Here is a 23,341-nt window from a genome sequence, read left to right on the forward strand (position 1 = left end):
GAAAGTGGGGTGGAGAGAAATGAATGGAGTCAAAGACACTGAGGAGTTACAGTTGACAGAGCCTAGTGGTCTGCCTTCTGCAAGTGGGTGGGGTGGGTATTGACGTCATTCCCCAGGATTGGGGACACAGGCAGAGGGGTGGGATTGAAGGTGAGTGTTATTTGGGACATGTGTCATTTAAAAGTTTTTTTTAATGTTTATTTTAAATTTTTTTTTCAACGTTTTTTATTTATTTTTGGGACAGAGAGAGACAGAGCATGAACGGGGGAGGGGCAGAGAGAGAGGGAGACACAGAATCGGAAACAGGCTCCAGGCTCCGAGCCATCAGCCCAGAGCCTGACGCGGGGCTCGAACTCACGGACCACGAGATTGTGACCTGGCTGAAGTCGGACGCTTAACCGACTGCGCCACCCAGGGGCCCCATGTTTATTTTAATTTGAGAGAGAGAGAGTGAATATGAGCGGGGGAGGGGCGGAGAGAGAGAGATACAGAATCCGAAGCAGGCTCCAGGCTCTGAGCTGTCAGCACAGAGCCCGATGTGGGGCTCGAGCCCACGAACCATGAGGTCGTGACCTGAGCTGAAGTCAGAGGCTTAACCGGCTGAACCACCCGGGCGTCCCAAGGGACGTGTCATTTTAGATGTCTCTGAAGCATCTGAGTGGAAGTGTCCAGGCAACAGTTGGGTATGTGGCTGTGGGGTGCACTAAAGCCCTAGGAATGCACAAGCACCTAGGGACAGAATGTGGAAAGAGAAGTAATCCTAAACGGAACCTTAAGGGACACTTGTATTTAAAGGATATAAGCAGGAGAAGATGGCTCTGAGAGAAGAGAGAAGGCCTGACTAGAGAGCTAGAAAGCCCAAGAAAGTGGGGTGCCACAGGAGCCGAAGAGGGAATGGCTGTAGGGTTCAGTCCCTCTGGGGTTTCCGGCAGGAAGAGGAAGTGGCTCCGTTGGGTCAAGCAAAGAGTGTAATTGGTACCCTGCAAGAAAAAGGAAAAAACTAATGGATAGAAGACCAGACTGAGCTTCTAGAAAGCAGGGCGTTGTCTTCTCTTTCTGGCCTCTTTGCCTAAGGTACTAGCAGGTACATTAGCAGACACTAGTCAGTTCTGTTGATTTTACCTTCACTGGTGCTACTAAAACAGACTGGTCTTTTCTGTCCTTGAACCTCACGGTAGGTCATCCCCATTGTAAATTGCTCACATTAAATGAATAGGGGTTTCCTGAGCATCTGCAGTAGAACTTCCCAGCCACTGGGTTATGGTCACAGATGGGCTGAGATATTGATCCCCTCAGCCCACAGGGCAGCTGGTGGCAAGCAACTTTGGCTGTCTGTCCTGTGTGTCATGCAGATCGATCTCTGTGTGCCATGGAAAGTCTCGGTCTGTAACAGGGTTAGTAATTCCTTGTATGGGTGCCGCCTCACCTGTCTGCCTGAGGCAGATGTCACCTCACAGTGTCATCACTCTCCCTGCTGAACCCACACCCTCCCTCTGAATCTTCCTGACACGGGTCCCCAGGCAGCTACAGACAGCACAGTAGAGAGAGGTGGTCCTGCTGCCTGTTTTACTCTTCAAAACCCAGCACACCGGTAAAGCCTTTCAGATCACCAAAGGATGCATTTTTTTTTTCCCAGTGACCAACCTTTTTTTATTTTTCTTTTTTGAGAGAGAAGGTATGCCCTCACACATAGTGGGGGAAGGGCAGAAGGAAAGAGGGAGCCCTACGTGGGGCTCCATCTCACGACTGTGAGATTGGGACCCGAGCCGAAATCACAAATGAGACACTTAACCAACTGAGCCACCCAGGCGCCCCATCCAGTGACCAGCCTTTTTAAAATAAGATGATGATGCTTCTGGAAAGAATTTTAATTGTTCTAAACCATCACACTGACAGTGTCCACTCTGTAATTGGTCTTCATTTTGCTCTTTGACAAAACACCTCCTTGGCTGGAGAATTGAGTTTAGGCTGCACTGAGCCTAGAGCTGTGCCAGCCACCTAGGAAGGTCGTAGGGAGTTCCATTCTTACCCCATCACAACCCTGTAGGATCCCACAGTCGAGTTGGGAAGACCAGAAGTAACACTGTAAGACATAATGCAAATATTAGATGGTAGTAATAGCCAATATATAATAAACTTTTAGAAGTTCTCAGACTGTGTTTTAAATGCTTTACTTGTATTAACTCATTTATTTCTTATAATATCATTATGAGGTAAGTGCAGTTATTATTTCCATCTTACAGATGTGAAAACTGAGGCTCAGAGAAATTTTGTTTTAAACTAAGGCCTAAGGTAAGTGGCAGAGCTGGGATTTAAACCCAGGTAATTTGGCTTTAGAGACTGCTCTCAGTCACTCAGCTTCCTCTGCCTTTTTGCTCGTCTGTCATGACTCCTTAGCACCGCTTTGCCCCTTGAAGTAGGTGTAAACCTATGCTCAGCGCCCTGTTTTTGAACAGGTTGACAGTGGTTCTCCTCTCCATTGTTGAGATCATCCTCATCCTTTAAAATTCAACTGAGCCCCCATCCTCTTTGAAGTTTGACCCCCGTGCTTTGACTGGTCGGTGCCCACCCTGCACCTTCCGAGCCCTTTAGCTGATGCCACTCAGCCTCCTTCTTAATTATATACCACCTTGCCTCCTGATTTTTCCCATTTCTGCATGTCTTGCCCTCCCCTGAGGAGGGCATGGGCTCCACATGCACCTGGCTCATGCCCTCCCTTGGGAGCTGCCCACAGAAAGCCACTAGTGCGCTCCTCCAACCCAGCTTCTCAGTGTAGACGCTTCTCAGTATACACACCACCTGATCATCCCATCCTGAAACCTGCCAAAGCCTTTAGAGGTGCAGTTCTATTCCATGTGATGTCCACTTAATAAAACGTTACAAACTTTACTGTTCTCGACTGGAAAGTTAGTCTTTTTTTTTTTTTTACAAGAAATTTTATTTTATTTGAAAATCTCCTTACCAACTAATAACAGATATTTCATAAAACGGTTGTTCAAAATGCAAGCTGTTTCCTTTTTCCTCTTTTAAATATGTGGTTATTGCTTTTGAAGAAGACAAAGTGAAGGAAATGTTTCCTGTTTGTAGAAGCTCATAGTTAACCTGCATCGAGAGCAGATTAGTGTCAAAACATCCTAGAGCCTAGAGCTCCTGTAACTTTCTGCTTTTTAAGCACTTTTTCACCATCACAGGAGCAGAGGGATTAGGGTTCAGTTTTGCTTTGCTGCTCTTCCACTGTCACTCCCTTTGAAGAAATAAAATGTTGCAGTTTCAACCAAAGGTTCATTGCCCTTCCCGCTGTCCTGCAGCCGGCAGGTGGTGTCTAAGGCCTGTGCCTGCTTGTGTCTTTAGCACGTTTTTGTGGTAGAGTACCTCAACCTAGACACTATGGGCATTTTGGTCCAGACCATTCTTTGTGGTGGAGTCTGTCCTGAGCATTATAGGACGTCCCTGCAGCATCCCTGCTCGCTACACACAGCAGCACCACCGTCTTGTCCCCCGCCTCCCAGCCCCTACCAAAAATGCCCCTAAGACATTTCCACATACTGCCTGGGGAGCAAAATTACCACCGGTATATATCCACAAAATAACTGTTCTGGGGTGCCTGGGTGGCTCAGTCGGTTAAGCGTCCGACTTCGGCTCAGGTCATGATCTCGCGGTCTGTGAGTTCCAGTGCCGCGTGGGGCTCTGTGCTGACTGCTCAGAGCCTGAGCCTGTTTCAGATTCTGTGTCTCCCTCTCTCTCTCACCCTCCCCCATTCATGCTCTGTCTCTGTCTCAGAAATAAATAAACATAAAAAAAAATTTTTTTAATGTGAATATAAGTGGATCTACACAGCTCAAATCCATGTTCAAGGCTTAGCTGTACATTATTCATTTCTCTCTTGAGTCATTTATTTTTTCTCATTGATTCTTTATATATTCTGGTTATTGGTTATTATAGATATAGATACACACACATCTGTGTCTACACACACACACACACACACACACACACACATATATATATACACACATCCACATCTTCTTTATCTTTTCATCTATCAGTGGACACTGGGCTGCTTCCATAATTTAGCTATTATAAATAATGCTGCTATAAACATAGAAGTTCATGTATCCCTTTGAGTTAGTGATTTTGTATTTTTTGGGTAAATACCCAGTAGTGCAATTACTGGATCGTAAGGTAGTTCTATTTTTAACTTTGAGGAACCTCCATACTATTTTGCACAGTGGTTGTACCAATTTGTAGTGCACGAGGGTTCCTTTTTCTCCACATCCTTACCAACACTTGTTTCTTGTGTTTTTGATTTCAGCCATTCTGACAGGTGTGAGGTGATATCTCACTGTAGTTTTGATTTGCATATCCCTGGTGATGAGTAATGCTGAACATCTTTTCATGTGTCTATTGATCATCTGTATGTTTTCCTTGGGGAAATTTCTCTTCATGCCTTGTGCCCATTTTTTAATTGTCTTTTGGGTGTTGGGTTGTATTAGTTCTTAATACTACCCCTTTATTGGATATGTCATTTGTAAATATCTTCTCCCATTCAGTTGGTTGCCTTTTAGTTTTGTTGATTGTTTCCTTCGTTGTGCAGAAGGTTGTTTTTGATATAGTCCCAACAGTTTATTTTTGCTTTTATTTCCCTTGCCTCAGGAGACATACCTAGAAAAATGTTGCTGCAGCCAGTGTCAGAGAAATTACTGCCTATGCTCTCTTCTAGGATTTTTATGATCTCAAGTCTCACATTCAGGTCTTTAATCCATTTTGAGTTTATTTTTGTGTATGGAGTAAGAAAATGGTCCAGTTTCATTCTTTTGCATGTAGCTGAACGATTTTCCCAGCACCATTTGTTGAAGAGACTGCCTTTTTCCCATCATATATTCTTAACTCCTTTGTCAAAGATTAATTGACTGTATAACTTTGGGTTCATTTCTGGGCTTTCTGTTCTGTTCCGTTGATCTCTGTGTCCATTTTTGTGCTGGTACTATACTGTTTTGATTACTACAACTTTGTAATAGCACTTGAAGTATGAAATTGTGATGCCTCCAGTTTTGTTCGGTTTTGTTTTGTTTTGTTTTGTTTTTCACAATTGCTTTGACTATTTGGGGTCTTTCGTGGTTCCATACAAATTTTAGGATTGTTTGGTCTAGTTCTGTGAAAAATGCCATTGGTAGTTTGATAGGGATTGCATTAAATATGTAGATTGCTATGGGTAGTATAGACATGTTAACAATATTTGTTCTTCCAATCCATGAGCATAGAATGTCTTTCCATGTATTGGTGTAATCTAAATCTTTAAGTTTATTTTTTTCAATAAACTTCTTTTTGTATATGGTATGAAGTAAAGTCTAATTTTATCTTTTTCCATGTAGCCATGTGTCCCATTGCTGTTTATTAAATGATGTGTCCTCTTCCTTCTGACTTGTAATGTCTCCTTTATCATAGACCAAGTGCCAGTGCTTTTGATTCCTAGACACTAAGGATCTAATCCTTCTATTTATTTTACACACTGAGCCTTGCTTATGATGGGTTTTTTCCTCGTGGGTTTTGAATTTGGAATTCTAGGTATTTCCCAACTGGAGTTTTAGCTATAAATCCCATGTAATCCCAGGGTAAGAGAGTGGCCCTCTAGAGTAATTTTACATTTCCTTTTGCTTGGCTCCTTAGATATATCCCAGCTCTATCCCGGAACCAATTCTTGTGTCAGTTTTGATGGGTTTTTAAAAGACATTTTTCATGTAACTTCAACCTCAGATTTCTCATTTCTTATTTCTTAATTCTCAGGCAGGCCAAGATTACTGCCCTCTCCCTCAGAGAAACTACCTTTCGGGTTTGTTTTTTTCTCATCTTCTCTTTCACTGAGGGTGTTGTTGCCATTTGAGGGTTGTGCCTCTACGTAGGTCATAAGCTCAGAGTCACTACCTCTTTCATACTCGAGATCTCAGCACCTGAACCCAAATAGATGATGAAACCCAAGTGGTTCTAGGTTAGCAGGATGTGCTCGCCCATACAGCCCCACCCCTGGCAGCTTGCTTGCTTACTGTTCTGGTTTTCCAGCACTTGTTTTGGGGATGTTGGGGCCTCCATTTGTTCCTTCTATGTTCAACTACACATGTGAAATATTCTTTTATTTTGTCTAGCATTTTTAGATGTTCATAGTAGGAAAATTTTCATGTTGTCTTAGTCTGTAATTTTTCCTAAATCTAGAAATAGAGAAGATATAAATTGATAAAATATTGGCAGATAGCTAAAAACATGGGTTATTTTATTTTATTTTATTTTATTTTATTTTATTTTATTTTATTTTACTATAGCAGTGTGATGCTGTAGGGTTTGGACGGCTTGCATTCAGCAGACCAGTCTTTTATTTCCCAGTCTCTACATGTGACCTCATGGCAAGAAAAGGCACTTCCAAGCATTAATAAGATGGTTCTCTTCTGTGTCTGATGATTGTGTATTGGTCTGTTTTTAGGGAGGAATGATCAATTGGAATCGTCTTTTCCCTCCTTTACGTCAGCGACGAAATGTAAACTATCAGGACGATCGGCGGTCTGAACAACAAGCATCTCCTCCTCTAGAGGTTTCTGAGGAACAGGTAATCAGTAACACTGGTACTTACCCTAAACCTGTGTTTCAAATTTAAAAAGAGTTTTGGTGAACAAGACTTGAAAGAAATCAAGCATATGAATGCAAAGATTTTGAGAACAGTTAAACCACTGCTAACAGTGATGACACTTGGGCCTTTATTAGCTACTGAGGATCTTATAAGTTTGAGGAAGGCATAATTTGAAAAAAAAAAAATGCATTGTGATCACTTATTTTGAAATCTATAATACTTTATACATATAAGAAACTACTGAGGTTTGTTCTCCGTAAGGGGTAGGAAACAACAGGACTGGAGGACAGGAGGGGTGGTGCTTCTCTGAGAGAACCTTTTGTATGGTTTTGACTTAGGAATCAGGTTAATGTTTCACAATGTTTCACAGAAAGCAAATCAACAATAGGGAGTGCTGTAAAACTAAAAAGAAACAAATAAAAGATCCAACTGTATTTTAAATGAATAACATAGGAGAGAGGGAAAAATTAATTTTTATAACTTTTGAACATAACATGCCCTCATTCTAAAGAAAAAAAAAGGATTGCAAAGAAATCTTAAGCTCTTCCTAGGTTTATTTTCACGGGAGTATGAGTATAGCAATTCTGAAATTATGTTGGTTGTATTATAGATTTAAGCAGATGAGGAAATAGGTTGATCTTACTGTAGAAGAAGAATAATACAAATACAGAAAAGGGAGAGCAAGGAAGAACCCTGTAGGGTTGGATTGGAATTAGAGGTATCAGCATAAACTCGTGATTTAATAAGAGTGTGTGTGTGTGTGTGTGTGTGTGTGCATGTGTTTTAGCTCTGTCAACCTAAAGGAATCAGAAGCAGTGGCATCCCAGTAACACTGACCACACCTGCTGCCCAGATGTCATCTCCAAATATGTTGGCCCACTGACAGAAACAAGCTTCTTGAGAGAAATGGTGGGTCCCAGGCCCAGGGTTGGGAAGGAACAAGATGACCCTGGACCACCATGCAAGGAATTAAGGAAGTACTCTCATAACTAAGGGTTCAGGTCCCAAGGACACCAGAGCCAGCTTGAGGGTGTCCCAGTGACCAAATTTGGGACATCAGATTTGGGTATCAAAGTAAGTAAGGACAGTACTTAATATAATCCACTGGGCAGGGGGGTAATCCATGAGCTCATACTGATGTTAGGAGATAAATTTTTATATAGGTATATGCATCCACAGGGAAAAGGAATGTAAAGAAATAAGTAGAGAGGATTGTGGATGGTATTAGAAAATCATAATTTTGCAACTATCAGAGTAAAAGTCAACTCAGGGACAAATCATCAATATCTGAAGAACAGGCTATTTATATAATCTCTAGGTATCTCCCCAAAAGTTGCTTATTAATTACAAAAGGAAAATAGTTAACTATATAGTGGAGAAACTGGGCACCAGCTTAACCACATCATCAGAATCAGTATACGGGTAATGGAACAGAGAGGCTGCTGGCATGTCCTGGAAGGACACATCAGTTATGTCTTACAATAAAAAATCCGTAACTTTGATCATAAAGAGAAAGCAGATAAACCAGTTTGAGGGACATTCTATAAAATATCTGACCCATATTCTTCAACAATACTCATGCCGCAAGCTGTTCCAGATTAAAGGGGACAAAGAGGCATGTTAACGAAATGTCAGATGTGATCCAGAAATGCAGTCCATTCTGTCCTGAAATGCAGTGCATTTTTGGTGAACAAACATTTTAGAGCCAGTTGATGAAATTGGACTGTGGATTAGATCATAGTTTTATATTAATGTTCAGTGTCTGCGATTTGGTATCTATATGGACTGTGATTAGGAAAGAGAATATTCTTATTCTTGAAAAATACACACTGAAGTACTTAGAGGTAAAGGGACATGGTATGTGCAACTTAATCTCAAATGTTTCAGGAAGAATAAGTGAGAGAGCATATAGACCAAGGGAGAGAGAGAGGGAACGCAGCTGTGGCAAAGTAACAGCGAATCTGGATGAAAAGTAATTGGTTCTAGGTACTGTTCTTGAAACTTTTCTAGAAGTGTGAGATTATTTCAAACTAGAAAGTTAAAAAAAAAAATCTGTGAAAGAAGTTTAGAGCATTGTAGAGAAGCATTGCACTTTTAAATTTCCTTCTACATACATTGTTGTCTACTCATCAAATAAATCAGGTGCAGCCTTTCATAGCTGGTCACACCGTCCAGGCCATCACCACCCCTGTCCCCAGAGGACATAAAGGTCAGTTGGACCCAGGGCACCCAGTCTGTGTGGCAAAGCTGTATCCTGACTTTTTCTGGAATTCATGAGGGGCCTCTGGTCAGAGCTCCCACGGCCACCCTGGATTAGGCCACCGTAAACGCCTTGGAAAGAACCCAGTTGAATGTGCCTGATGAATTGATCCGGCTTGCCCCCTCACAATTTCTCACTCAGACTGATCATTTTCATGGCTCCTCAGGACTGTAAGAGGTGCAGGAAGGAGCCAGTTTTCTTCCACGTCCATTAGAGAATTTTTTTTTAAGTTTATTTATTTATTTGGAGAGAGACAGAGACAGCATGAGTAGGGGAGGGACAGAGAGAGGAGACAGAGAATCCCCACAGAGCCTGATGTGGGGCTTCAACTCATGAAACCGTGAGATCATGACCTGAGAGGAAACCAAGAGTCGGACACTTAACTGACTGAGCCACCTTGGTGCCCTTAGAGAATTTCTATAAAAATGTTATCCCTGTAGCTATGAAAATAAAGCCCAGTAACTCATTTTGTAAGATATTTATGATAACAGATTCAAAAATAAGCTAATGCTCTCAAATTCAGGTAAAAAGAAAGAGTTCTGTTATATTACTGTTTACTTACTTGTGCTAGAACCACAAGTCACATTCCTCACAGACCGTTAAGGATATGAGGTATTTAAGGTGAGATAGCTCTTTGTGTTGGCACTTTCAAAAAAAAAAGTGTCAAAAATAACAATAAGGAGAATGTGTGTAATTGAAGTCTTCAGGGTTTTTTAATGAATCATTTTCCTTGATCCTCCCAGAATGACAGCAGGTTAACATGTTGTCATTATCAGTTTAAACAGCATTAACTTCTTCCTTGCTCTGGTATGAAAAGATGTAAATATGTGAGAGGCTGTTTTTAACATATGCTTCCTTATTCATCATTGATTTTCTAAACCTTGTTTCTTGTGTTTATTAATTTTCCTGAAAATGGTCATTACAGACTGTCATTGCCCTAAAACCCAGGTTCTTCCCTGGCATTGTTTATTATGTAGACCCTTGGCAATATTTGCGATAGGTGCTAGCCAAGCTTTAAAAGAGGGGAAAAAATGTTCTTGCCCTCAGGACATTGACAACAATGTTTAGAAATGTATAGTTAATATATAATCTCTTGGTTAGTTTGTTGAGGCTAGACACTATCTAAAATATTATCTATTAGTAACGTAGTAAGATAGCTTGGATGGACAAAACCTCTCGATGCTTAATTCTTCAATTAAATGTGCTGTATCTTTTAAATATCAGAGTCATGCAATTTTAATGCATTAGGGAACTTAATAATTTTCTAAGTCAAGAACAATGAAAACTATTGTTTTCCGTTTTTCTGATGTAAAAAAAGTACTTAAGGAATTTTAGTGAGAGTTCTTTCAGTTCGGAAAACAAAGAATATTCTAAGAATGAATGTGCATCTCTTATTACATCTCATAATAGTCTAACATACAGCCATAGAAAAATTTTGCCACTTTTTCTACTTCTGCTGTTGGTAAGTTCCTGAATTTTTGGGTCTTCACAGTCTACTGTTTTTCAACAAGTGGACTCAACACCTTTGCCAGTTTAGTGTCCCTTGAAGATGCCGTCCCCAGCCAACCCCCGTTTTAAAACAATTTTTTTAATGTTTATTTATTTCTGAGAGAGAGAGCAAGTGAGGGAGGGGCTGAGAGAAAGAGACAGAGGATCCGAAGCAGGCTCTGTGCTGACAGCAGAGAGCCCAATGTGGGTCTCGAACTCATAAACCATGAGATCATGGCCTGAGCTGAAGTCAGATGCTTAACCGACTGAACCACCCAGGTGCCCCCAGCCCCAGCCCCTTTTAAGAATCTGTCAAAACCAAGTGCCACCCTATAAAAACTCTTTTTAATAATAAAATGTGCTCAAATGTCTAATATCTTAAAAAGAAATATATACGTTATTCCATTTCTCTTTCTTCTTTTCTTTTTAAACAGGGATTTTCATATTACACCTATAGTCAAAAATAACAATGAACTTCTGTCATTAGCCTCCTACTTTTTTTTTTTAATCAAAGGAGGAAAAAACTTACCAAGTTTGTCTTTCTTGAACCCTTCTATGCTTAGAAAATGACCCTTAAGTTTATCCTTAATGGAATACATAGGTAAAAACGGACAAGGAAATTAAGCAGGACTAAACCAAGCTAGGGCTCAACAGAGGGAAGATAAATGGACTGGTACAGATTCCAGCTTCCTGCCTTCCCGTCACACTTCTTTACCTCCTAATCAGCCAAGAATTACCAGCTGTCTGTTCTGCATCAGGCTGGCCACTGGGCTAGGTTCTTGAAATACAGAGATAAATAAGGCATAATTTCCTGACCTCAAGTGGTGCAGAGCCCGGTATGGGGAGCCAGGCTCAGCGACATCTCTAGTCAACTGTGCAGAAGTATTCCAGTGCCACTGAAACTAAGAAAGGACCGCCAGTGCAGGGGGCGGGGCCAGCTCCCATAGTCCTGCCACCGGGTGTGAACTCCCACTTCTATGCTGTAGGCCCTGAGGAACCATGGCAGGATCTTAAACCGGGAGTCACATCACGGGGTTCCCCTGGAGGGTGGACTACCCATGGAGGAAGGGGCGTATTATAACCATAATGTAACTTATTCCATCCCTGCCCAGGAAATATGCTTACGAGTGCTTATGAGACTCTTGCTTAGTAAGTTGATAATACGTGAGACCCGTCCTGTGGATTCCACTCATGTTGTCCAAAATATTCATTGACCCAACTAGAGAGAGAATGGCCTTCAGCACACAGAACACTTTCAGTCTTAGCTGATAAATAGCAAAATGCATTTAGTCAGGAGAATCTTAATCTTAGTGAGGTTTTCTTCTCTCTTCCCTTCTCCAGAATCTTCACCACTGTCACCATAAAAACTCACCTGATACAAACAGTTCCCCCTCACTAACATGTATGTATTTGGGGGTACACTTTGTACTTCTGTGTATTTATAATTGTGAGTTGGGAATTGGTCCAGCAGTGACTCAGCTTTTATTTCCCTGGTGATGGCGAGCTCCATGAGGGCTAATCCCATCTCTTCCTGTTTCCCATGCCACACGGAGCCTGACACACAGAAGGTGCCCGACCGTGGTTAGAGCAGGGCTAAACGTGAAGGTGTGAGAGTGGTATTATGTCAGACTTTTCCATCTGTAGGCTGGAAGTAGGTTTTCTCAGAGAATAGCAAAGCTAACTGTGTTAGAATGAAATATTGTGTGGCAGTCAAATAATTAACCAACTCGGGGGGGGGGGGTGGTGCCTCATTCTGCTGTGTCTTCTAAAAGATATAAGCAGTGGAGCTCATCCAGTCTATTGTGAGGGCCTTCTCAGTACCAAAGCCTGAGCAAAGCAGAAATGCAAAAATAAGGGGCCTCTGAGCGCCTGTAGCCAGACAGGAGCATAAAATAACCAGAAACCATCCACTCCCCCAATGTGTGTGATCAAAGGGGTTCAGCATTTCTGAGGAGGAGGGGAATGGCCAGGTATCCAGGGGAGAGAAGCACACTGAACCACAGGTGACCTGACCGTGCACTTGCAGTGGGGAAGCCATGAGGTAGGAGAGTCAGCTTGCCCTGAGCGGCAACATGGTTGTTATAATGAAGGGGAGGGAAGGGTGAGCCACATCCCCAAGACTTCTGCTGGGGTGCTCCTCCCGGCAGAGCCTGCGTGTGGCCCAGATGGTGTTGTGCCGTGAGGGGGCAACCAGCGTGGGATTGGGGCGGGCATCATTCAGGTGGGCATCACTTCCTGCAAGCGTCAGAATTTGGGAAGTAGAACCCAAAAACCGTTTGTTTTTGACACCCTTAGCTAAAGGGAAGTTAAAGAAAACCACAGTCTTCACTTGAACAAAACAAGAGGAGTATGTCACTGAGAGGAATTGCCATGTTTCATTGGGATGAACATCCTGATTCACTGGTGCCAGAGAGTAGTTGCATCGTCGGTAGAAGGCAAAGTAGGACTTCATTTATTTTCTTGAGTGAGAATTACCTCGAGATCGGAGGCCCACATGTTCCAAATCATCGAGGATTGTTTTTTGTTTTTTATTTTTGTTTTTTGTTTTTTCTAAGGAAAGGAAAACTGATAGGGATTTATTTCCATCCCTATAGGTTTCTTTTCTTGTTCAACAGGGTCTTTCTTTGGAAAACGTATTCTAGGAAAAACTCATTCTGCCTTGTGTGTCTTCAGAGCACTGCCATCGGTGGTGGGAGAGCTCACCTGCGGCACCTGCTCCTGTCCGCATTCCCTGCCTTGTGTGGGGCTGGCACACGGGGGGCCAGGGGCCCTTGACCAAGAGCTGCCAGCAGAGTCACAGGTCGCTGGGGGGATGTGCCACACGGCTAGGCTACAATTCCAGTGCCCACCCCTCATTGCCGACCCTTACGCAGAGATACCTCTGAACCTTCCTCTAGAAAGCCAAGCCTTCAGTTACAGAAGACAGGCGTCTGGGGTTACACTCAGGCACCTTCTGTTTTTATGAATGAGGGATGTGGGAGACAGGAGGGCCTAACACTCTGCATGTTATAACCCAATTACTGTTTAAAGCAAATAGAGAAAAGGATTATTTTGTTTAGACTAGAAACCCAGATGAACTCTATTCTGATGTTCTGTGGTGAGAATGTTTAGACAGAAGATTCCCTGTGATGCATGAGCAGAAGGAGGGGACTTACTGTGCTCCAAGATGGAGAAGAAATGTTGAAAGAAATGCTTTTCAGAAAATTCTATGGGCCTTTTTTTTTTTTTTTTTTTTGGTAAGTTTCCCAGACAGACCACTGCAAAGCCAGCCAGTCCAAGACTGACTGAGACACCAGGTGTGCATCTGCAGGTCTCATGGTGGCAGCGGGTGTGTGCAGCGTCCTGAGTGTTTTACCAGCTTTATCATTCCGGCTCCAAGCTGTTTATTGGTGGTCTTCCCCCAGCAGACAGTCAGTTACTTAAAGAACTTACATCACTAAACTGAAACTCCTTCTCTAGCCACTGCTGGGCACGTTCTGTGTGCCAGGCTCTGTGTCAGGTGGGGGACACAGCAGGCACAGTCCCAGCCCCCACGGAGCTCGCCGTCTGCCTGCCGGGGAAGACAGACAACACGGAAATCACTCATCCCAGCTCACCGCGGATACTTCACACAGACCCTTGGGGAGTCTGTGAACGTTCGGTGAATGAATGACATTCCTATAGTGTCCACAACTTGACTTAAACCGATCAGGAGGTGTTTTTGTATTTTTATCTTATAGTCAAGACCATGGACTTTTCTCTTCCCATGGACGTTCTATCTAATCAGGTAACAGATGGCTCTCATTCCAAGAGCTGAACTAAAAAGACAAGAAACAGCCTGTAGAGGAAACAAATTAGGTTTCCAGTGTGATTTGATGTGTTATGTGGCTAATATATATGCCTTGGATGGGGAGGGAGGTGAACTGAGTATCTGTAAATACCATTATTTATATAATCATCACAGCTGAATATTTGCTAGAATGTATACAAATACAAAGTTTTCTAAGAGTCACTAAAATAATGTGGGCTTTTAGAATTTTATGCTCACCTTTTAAGAAAAGATTTTTCCTATCTTTTCTACTTCATCTGGGCTCACCATGTTAGTTTTCTTAGGCCAGTTCTTGCATGTGCCATTTAAACACTGGAAATATGTAACAAATCATTCTGGCGTGGCTGTGTTTAACTGTGGCAGGATGTGTACATGAGGGCGAATTTCACCTTGAACCCCGTGTTTGACCGAGCGTCCCGGGAGGGCCGATTTTCTGCCCAACACTCTCCTCCCAGCCGCTCAGTGCTCACTGGGGCTCCCTGAGAACACGCATCCGCTTGATCATTGTAAAACACACATCAGTGTTTCGACCAGCAAAGGATATAAAGCAAGTAAAGTGAAAGCAGCTCAAGTGAATGCTGAAAACCAAAGCCAGGGGTGGTTTTGTCAGGCTGTGGGAACCTCTGAACTGAGGCCGCAAGGGTCACAGGGAAGGACTCGCACACCTGGGCCAGTCAGTCTTCAGCAGGGTGAGAATTATGACAGGGGGCCGTGCTCACTGAGCACCTGTCAGGCGCCAGCTACCAGGCGACCAGGCCAGGTCCTTCACTCACGTCTCTTATCGCCAGACTGTGGGAGCACTGAGAGCCCACGGTGTAGTGGCCCACCTGACTCACGCGGTGAATACATGGCGTATGGGAGCCTGAGCCCAGAGCTCAGACTCTCCCTGCCCACTGACAGGCTCACTCCTCCCAGCAGTGGTGGCTGGGATGACTCTCTGGCACTTGGGTAACATCTAAAATGGCTGCCAGCCTCCTCTGTGTTTTTCTTTGAAGGAATTGGGCACTTTGGGAAGCCTGTGTGTATTTGCGCATCTGACCACAGGTCTGCATAGGTCTTGGTTTTCTCTTTCTGCCATTTGAGCACAGGAGTTCATGCTTCACGTGCTAATGCAACCTTCACACAGAGACAATGACAGAGTGCGCTAGCACTGGGCAAGTTGGGCTTCTCCGCACAGGGAACTATAAGTCCACGACAAGTAAAGGCTGCATTGTTATAATTGTTACATGATAACGAGATTGTTCTGCCACCCAGAGGAGCTGGAGATCCCCAGTTCGGCTCCAGTTCTTATATCTGGATGTGAGCTTTGAACCAGCTCCCAAGAAAGGACAGCAGTGGGGTGCACAGCCCCCTTCCAGGCAGCCTCCACTGAGAGATGCCAGCAGTTAGAAAACACCTGTTGAACCTGCTGTCTCTCTGCTTCTCGTCTTTTCTGGCTGATTATTGTCCACATTCCTAAGCCCAAGCATACAATTTCATTTTTCCTTAGATGTTTACTATTTGGGACACCAGAGGAAACGTACAGATACACTTTCTTTTTTTTTTTTTTTTTTTTTTAATATATGAAATTTATTGTCAAATTGGTTTCCATACAACACCCAGTGCTCATCCCAACAGGTGCCCTCTCAATACAGATACACTTTCTTAGTGTAATTGTTCAGTTTTTAAAAAGAATTGTTAACATTATTTCTACTTTGTTTTTTCATCTGGTTAAAGCACCAGGTGGTTCCGCCGTGAAAATTCTGCAGTCACACTTTTCTTCTCACCCCTAAACAATGCAGAAAGCCAGCTTTGGCTAGAGGGGCACGGTTGCCGGCCTCCAGAGGATGGACAGCCAGCGGCCTGCCGCAAGCTTCTAAGTACAGCAAACACGCTTCTCAGCAAAACCTGTGAAAAACACGGCCCAGTTGCCAAAACCAGCAATGGTGCACGTGTGGTTGTTCGTTTCTGAGAGACTGAGTGAACTCGGGAGGAAGCCTCACGTGCAGAGAAGGCTTCTCCACACCGACATCGCGTATGTATGTAGGACACGACCCGGCCGTCGAAGGCCTGAGGGGTCCCCTCCAAGGTGGTGCAGCCCATGCTGGAGCTGTGCCTTGGTGGCCTATGTGGCCAGCCCATCATCAGCCTCCAAGCCAAATTCAGAGTCCGTGGAGGGAAGACTCAAGCACCAGATGGAAGTTGTGGCCTAGCACCCTCACCTTCTGGCGGTGGGGGTCTGGCTCACACGCCATCAGCTCTGGTATGAATCACGATTTGGCAAATAGATACTTTTATTCCTGCTGGCGAGGTGCCAAGAAGCAGCCAGTCTTTAGCTGTGCTTGAAGCACTAACGGTGACAAAGCGGTGATCGTGAATGTCGCGTGAGCCAAACTGAAGTCGTTAAGGACCGCCACATTGCTGGGTGGTAGCGTCGTGTTTGTGGTAACAGAGAGAAGGCAGGTGGAGCTGCCCACCTCCTCCTGGGCCACATTAGCTCCACTAAAGATAGTGGTTCTTAACTGTCAGTTACTGGAATAAACGTCATTAAAGGTTATTTCAGTCCAGGAAATGACCTAGGAAGGATCACCTGGATTTGACGTGTGCCCAGCCCAGGTCCTTGAGTATGCTGCTCGGGGTAGAGAAAGCAGGGCGGGTCATACTGTTTGAAATCCCCCCAAGGAAAGAGGAAAATGTGGATCCTCGTAATCAAATGGCAAAATTGATGTTTCACGTCTGGCAGAGCCTAAAATAGAGCATCAGATGACTTGAGTGTTAAGAAGAGTGTTGTGGTCTGTCGACACCACCCTACTCCTGCTCACACAGGATGTCATCAAGACATCTGACGACTGTAAGAGATACATTGGTGACATGTGGAATGGATAATAATATGAAGTGGGCTTTAAACCAGTTAAAAATCTCTGAAAAGACCAAAAAAAAGTTGGTCAGCCACTTGAATAGAAAGGGAGGTCTGTAGTGAGTTTGGGGCCCTACCTTTGATTTTTGCCTGCTTGACATTTTCATCAGTCATTTAACGGGGACATTATAGAGGTTTGCTACTCCAGTTCGGGGGTGATAAAATTTTGAGGGATCTGAATAACCTAGGAGACAACAGAATTGAAACTGAAATTAGGGGTGTCTGGGTGGCTCTGTTGGTTAAGCATCCGACTTCAGCCCAGGTTATGATCACAATGGTTCATGGGTTCGAGCCCTGCATCAGGCTCTGTGCTGACAGCTCAGAGCCTGGAGCCTGCTTCAGATTCTGTGTCTCCCTCTCTCTCTCTGTCCCTCCCCTGCTCACACTCACTCTGTCTCTCAAAGATAAATAAACATTAAAAAAATAATAATAAATTAAAAATAAATAAACTGAAATTTCGTTTTGGTTGGCTAGAAAATGACCAGAGGGAATTTAACAGATGTGTGCAGTCCTAAACCCAGAAGATCAAATATAAACTTACAGAGTAGGATTTGAGAAGCCCAGGGAGTGTTTTCAGTAGGCGTCAGGGTAACTGGCCACACTGGGATGGTGTGGTTATGCACACGAGCACAGGCACATGCCCATACACACACACACACGTGTGCACGCTGCCGAAGTGTTCCACTGCTGTGACAAGGGCTGCGAGCACAGGACAGCAGCAACGGGAGAGCAGTGGGGGGGTGGGGCGCTTCACTGGACAGAGATGGATCCTGGAGCACAGGAATGAAGAAAGCAGCCCCGGCCCCTGTTCTCAGGAGACTCACAACACAGTGACAAGGAGCCCAGGACACAGGTCAGTGGAGCCACAGAACTTTTTGTCTGGGCTTCCTTCTGGTCTGGGAGAATGGGAAAGGGCCAGGTGCCCCCAGAGTCAGTGGATGAAGAGGAGCTGCCGAGGCCAAGGGCAGAGGAAAAGAGCCTTCTGGTAGAGGGACCCTGGCAGTAAAGGCAGGAGAGGGTTCCACGGCACCTGAGCCAGACCAGGAGCTGGGGCGCTGGCCTGGAGCAAGAAAGATGGGGGAGGACGGCCTTCAGACCTTCAAAGTGCTTCACCCAGGAAAGGGACTAGGATTGTTTTCTGTTACTTGAAAGGGTGAAATTAGGACCTTTGAAGTCCCACGGATGACAGCGAGAGGCAGATTCTGCTTCTGTGGAGGAAGAACTGTCCATCTTGGCCAGTAAGTGAGGGAGTGTTTGTGATACTCTGGGAAAGGTGGTTCTTTCCTTGAGCAGGAAATGAAAGCAGAAGATTCTTGCCGTTCTGTCCACACTGTCCCCCAGCCCGGGGAGTGGGTCTCCCACATGTGACGGCCTTTTTCCCAGGCACCAAGCGTCCCTTCAGAAAACAGCTGTCAGGTGTCTCGCCACAGCCCACAGCAAGAGATGCCTGCAGCAGACACGTGTGTGCGTGTGGAGAACGGAAAGGAAGCTTTCTGGAAGGAGGGCCCTCGCTGCATACATTTTTTAATGCTCCTCTTAACCCACTGAGTGTTCATGACGCATTCGTGAGGGATCACAGCCTCGGTTTGGAAAACACGAGCTAGAACCCGCCTCTCAGAAGTGTCACCTGCATGTCTGCCTCTGCTCAGCTCGGTTAGCATCTGTCTCCCTGAGGCTCCTTGAGGGACGAGGGGTCTGGGTGTGGGCAGGGCAGAGAGCTTACTCCCATCTCCTCCCCTGCCACCCACTGGGCTCCCCACCTTCCCCCCCCCCCCCCCCCCCCCCCGGCCTCCTCCTCACTCCTTTCCCCCAGCCCTGCCCACAACCCACCCCGACCCCCGCAGCATCAGGCATTTTCCATACACTTTGTACCAAGGGCACTATTTTCTACAGGAAGGATCAGAAGTGGTGACCAAGTCCTCAGTCCACAAGAGCCTCTTTAACCCACACGTGGGGAAAATCTCAACATGTGTTACAAAACTTACAAAAGTATGTTTCAACATACGTACAAAGAATAGCTTCCTTTGGCTGGTCTGGCGTCATAGATCTATTTATAATACATTTGTAAATGGGAAAATAGGTTATGCCTAAATTTCAGTGGCACTGCCTGCTTCATGGAAATCCTATGCTGAAAGTGCAGGAAACCTCTGTGTTTACAGATTCAGGATTTGTGGTCACGAAAATGCAAGCCTCATCCTACCCTTGGTGACTTTCGCTACGTCCTTCCCCCTGGTTCTGCCCCAGGCTTCACCTCCCGGTGCGGACGGCTGCTGCCTGGAGAGCCCCCGCAGCCAGGACCTTAGCAAATGCTGCACCTCACATGGCAGGTTTTCCTTCCCTGGCCGTGTGATTCCAAGAACCTGCACACATTTTTGTCATCGGTGTCTGCCAGCATCAGAAATTAATGTTCAACTAAGCGATTGTTCACACGCACAAGGAAACGTGACTTGGAGAAGTTGTTCGCGGGAATCCCACCTGACGCTGAAAGGGCGTGCAGAGTCGTGTGAGTGGGGCTGCTGTGCAGACTGGGTTTCCAGGCCACACCCCACGGGCTCGTCCACCCTCTGCTGGTCCTGGCGGGTCGCTTGACCCTTGGAGACTCATTCCTGGTCTCTCAAATGAGAGTTAAATGAGATAATTACACTTATTAGCCATACGTTAAGCACTTTAAAATGTGCCTGTTAAAAAAATTTTTTTTAATCCTATTTCACACTGAAATGAAAATTAGGGTTTGTTTTTTTTTTTAACCTTCTCTGCAAAACTCTCCTGAAGAGCACCTGGGGGGCTGATGGATTAGTAGCAGGGTCCTCAGCCTCATCACGTTTCTGGTTTTGTTTGTTTTCAGGTTGCGCGGCTCATGGAGATGGGATTTTCCAGGGGTGATGCTTTAGAAGCCCTGAGAGCTTCAAATAATGACCTGAATGTGGCTACCAACTTCCTGCTGCAGCACTGAGGGTCCTGGGCAGCGACACACAGACTGGCCAAGCTGCCGCCCACAGCGGGCGGGCACCGGCCCGGCTACTGAATCAGCCTGAGGTCACGCTCTCTGGCGCTGATGGTCTCCCATGTTCTCGTGGGCAAAGGGCGGTCCCCGCTGCTCCTCCCTTAATTCCAAGATCACTGCTGTTAAAAGAGTATCGAAAATAAGTTTGCCATTAAACTAGCATGTATTTTCTGTATTTTTTTATTGGGCATTTTCCTTAGTTTGGAAAATCATCACTCATTCCTGATGTGTTTAAAATACATTAAAGTTGCAGGTTTCTGTAAGCAATTGAATAGCACCGCTGATGGGAAGTTACTGTAATATTCTTTTTACTATAATGGATCCTCCTACATTATATCTGATCATAAATGCTACCACTGGACAAAGGGGAATGTTATTCAGGAAGAACATGGCAAAATATTCCTTATGGACTTTTTCTCATCACTGTTTTTTTCCTCAAATTTGCTTTCAAGCCTCAGTGGCTGTTTGGTGTCCACCTTTCCTAGGGGGTGAGCAGGGCATGTCTGCTGCACACAGTCTTGGCCAGGCCTGAGTGTGAAGGGAGAAACAGAGAACCAAACCCTATCCACACTGTTCCGGCCCATTTCAGTCCAGGGAATCTTTCCAACTCCCTTTCCCTCACCTCCATTAAGAAATAATGATCATCAAGTACTGATTCAAGGTTCTGGAAAACTCTGTGAAACTTAGCTGGGGTTCCTTTTGCTCAGAACATCTACAGTTAGCCTCTCAGGCTGGACGTGGAAACAGGATGGAGAGAGCAGGGGCTCAGCCCTGGAACAGCCACAGGGCCCACTGCGCTGGAGGCGCGTCCTCCCCGGCCCGGGCGCATCAGGACTTCCGCTGCAGGCAGGGCACACAGCGGAGGACACGGGCCCAGGCCGAAGGGAGGCAGAGGTGGGAAAGGCAATTGTGTGACTCCTACGTTCTGCAAAATGAGCAGAAATGTATCAAATTGATGCAAATTTGGACAAGTGTAATACTTATAATAAAGTTTTTAATGTGTTTTACTTTGCGGTATTTTTTATTCGACTTACCTAAATCTTTGTTCTAAGCTGTGTAATTTATCAAATATAAAACATTTTTTTTGCCAATGCTCATCATTCTTCAGAAGATTTGGGTGCTTTTTTTTTCTTTGGAAGTGAGAGAAAAGGCCCCTTTGTTCCTGTAACGCTGGCCCCGTGAGGCCTCATCCGTAGGCTTGTTAGGGCATCAGGCTGCTCGGAACGGGGAGTTGGGATGACTTGGGAGCCCAGGTGGTTCCAAGTGTCTCTTGTCAGCTTGAAGGGACGGCAGCGGGCATCTGCAGCTGCATTCCAGGCCAGTGGCTCCCAGCACAGAGGTGTATGCAAGTACTAACCTCTGAGCCCATCTGGATCCACCCCTGACCTTCCGGTGCAGGGGTCCCAGGAGACAGCGCCCCGCGTCCAGAGATCCGCCATCTTCGATACCCCTTTTCTCAAACAGCACTGAGCAAAGTCACACCAAACCACCGGCGTAGTGCTCACTCACCTGAGGCTTCTCCATGCATCTCACAGAGGATGGGGGCAGAGAGCCCCACGGGGAGGAGCCCACTGTGAGGCCTCAAGCAGAGGTGATCACACCTCAGAGACCCTCATCCTGCCCAAGGAGCCCAAGCACCCTTCCACGGCAGGAAGTATAATTTAGTGTAAATTGAGGCAGTGCTGGCCGTGTGGCCACAGCCCTGCACCTAACAGTGGCAGAGCTGGGAGACCCCCTCAGGCTTTTCCTGACTTCCAGCCTCTTTCCCAGCTGCCTGTAGTTGCCAAGTTTCCATTAGCTTCCATCCTTTTCATATGACTGCCCGGCCTTTGCCACCTTCCTAGTCACCACCCCCCAGATCATCCCGATCCCGACCACTCCCCAACCCCACACACATCCGACTCTTCAGTCTTGGGCACGTCCTCTTGACCTGGCTGGAGTTCCCATCGCTGGCCCACTGCTGCTTCCTGCAGATTTTGACCCAACAGCCACCGGTTGCAGGTTTGAATACCCAAAAATACCCCGCATCCTGTCAAGACCCCCAGAAATCTTTGGGGCTGATGGGACACCCCCCCCAACCCCCCACCCCCGCAAAGAGAAACCTTTTGTGTTTGATGCATAGTGACGCGTGCCAGGCGGGGGCATCAGCGAGCCGTTGGCTTGGTTTCCTGACGTCTAGAAAAGTTCATGTAGACATTTGACTTTGTGCAAATGGCAGCAACAGATCGGGCTTCATTTTCAAGTAAGCCAGTTCCACTTGACAAGAGGAAGAAGGAAAAAGTTGTTGTCTGTTGTGAACCACCCCCTCTTCCTCAAATTAAGGAGACTCTGCCTTTGGAGTTCTGATTCATCAGCTTGGACCGGGTTTGGGATTCCAAAAGGAAAATAATTTCAAGGAAATTGAGCATAAAATTGTGAATGCACGCATTCCACAGTAGCACCTAGAACTTTGTCTGAGTCCCTGAGTGTAGATTTCTGCCACAGTGCTTCTCAAGTGCAAATGACAGGGTCTAAATCATAAACTTGAGGGTTTTTTTTTTTTTTTTTTTTTACTCAGGTAGCTGAAGTGATATTTAATTTGGGAGAATCAAAGTTTATTTTTCAGAATCCCCTAACCCCTGTAGTGTGTTTGTAAAGGGACAGACCAAGAATATCAAAATTGCCTTCTGGCTCAGACTAAAATTTTAGTTCCCAAACTTCAGTCTCTCATGTAAGAAGACTTACCAGAATCATGTGAATTTGCTAACCTGCTTGCTATCTCATGGAGAACCCACACTAGCTAAATGGCTGTGCCCCAGTAGAGTTGGGATTTCAAGACAAGGCTTGGGAGCCTGGGGGCTGGGAGAGTGGGCACCAGATGTGGAAAATGAATCTGGAAAGAGGGGAGAGATCCGGAGTCCTGCTCTGGGGATCACAGAGGAAGGCAGGTGACAGAATATGGAGAGAGGAAAGAAGAGGGTTAGTTTCCTGCATTTCTAGTGGAGGAGGTGAGCATAGGGGGCCCATCTGCAGTGCTGCAGGGAAAGGGGGGTTAGTGTCAGCCCAGCGATGGCGGATGCCAGCAACAAGAGCTGGAACAGAGAACAGGAGAGAGAGCAGAGGTCGGCTGTGTGCACTGGTCCGGGAAATGTGTGGAGGGAGGAGACAGGGCAGGGACACTGTTCCTGGGTCAGCTTGTGGGTCAAGGTAACCAAATTGGTGATGAGAGACCGGAGCTGTAGGCCCTGGAAGGGGTATAATCAGAACTGTGAAGAGAGGTTGGCCTTGGG

General features: G+C 45.4%; 1 protein-coding gene across 2 annotated transcripts in view; it reads left to right on the forward strand.

The window, feature by feature from the left end:
* UBAC2 (UBA domain containing 2) overlaps positions 1 to 21,079 on the forward strand; it is a 171,555-nt gene extending 150,476 nt beyond the window's left edge. Inside the window, exons 8-10 of one of the 2 annotated variants that reach the window (XM_049647498.1) lie at positions 6,473 to 6,595; positions 18,221 to 18,306; positions 19,914 to 21,079. In XM_049647498.1, coding sequence (XP_049503455.1) covers positions 6,473 to 6,595; positions 18,221 to 18,306; positions 19,914 to 19,959 — 255 coding nt within the window. In that variant the 3' untranslated portion in view covers positions 19,960 to 21,079. The remainder of the gene's footprint in view (positions 1 to 6,472; positions 6,596 to 18,220; positions 18,307 to 19,913) is intronic. The other variant, XM_049647497.1, reaches the window with a different exon arrangement.
* The last annotated feature ends 2,262 nt before the right edge of the window (positions 21,080 to 23,341 follow it).

Source organism: Panthera uncia (genome assembly GCF_023721935.1).
Source record: "Panthera uncia isolate 11264 chromosome A1 unlocalized genomic scaffold, Puncia_PCG_1.0 HiC_scaffold_16, whole genome shotgun sequence".
NCBI lineage: Eukaryota > Metazoa > Chordata > Mammalia > Carnivora > Felidae > Panthera > Panthera uncia.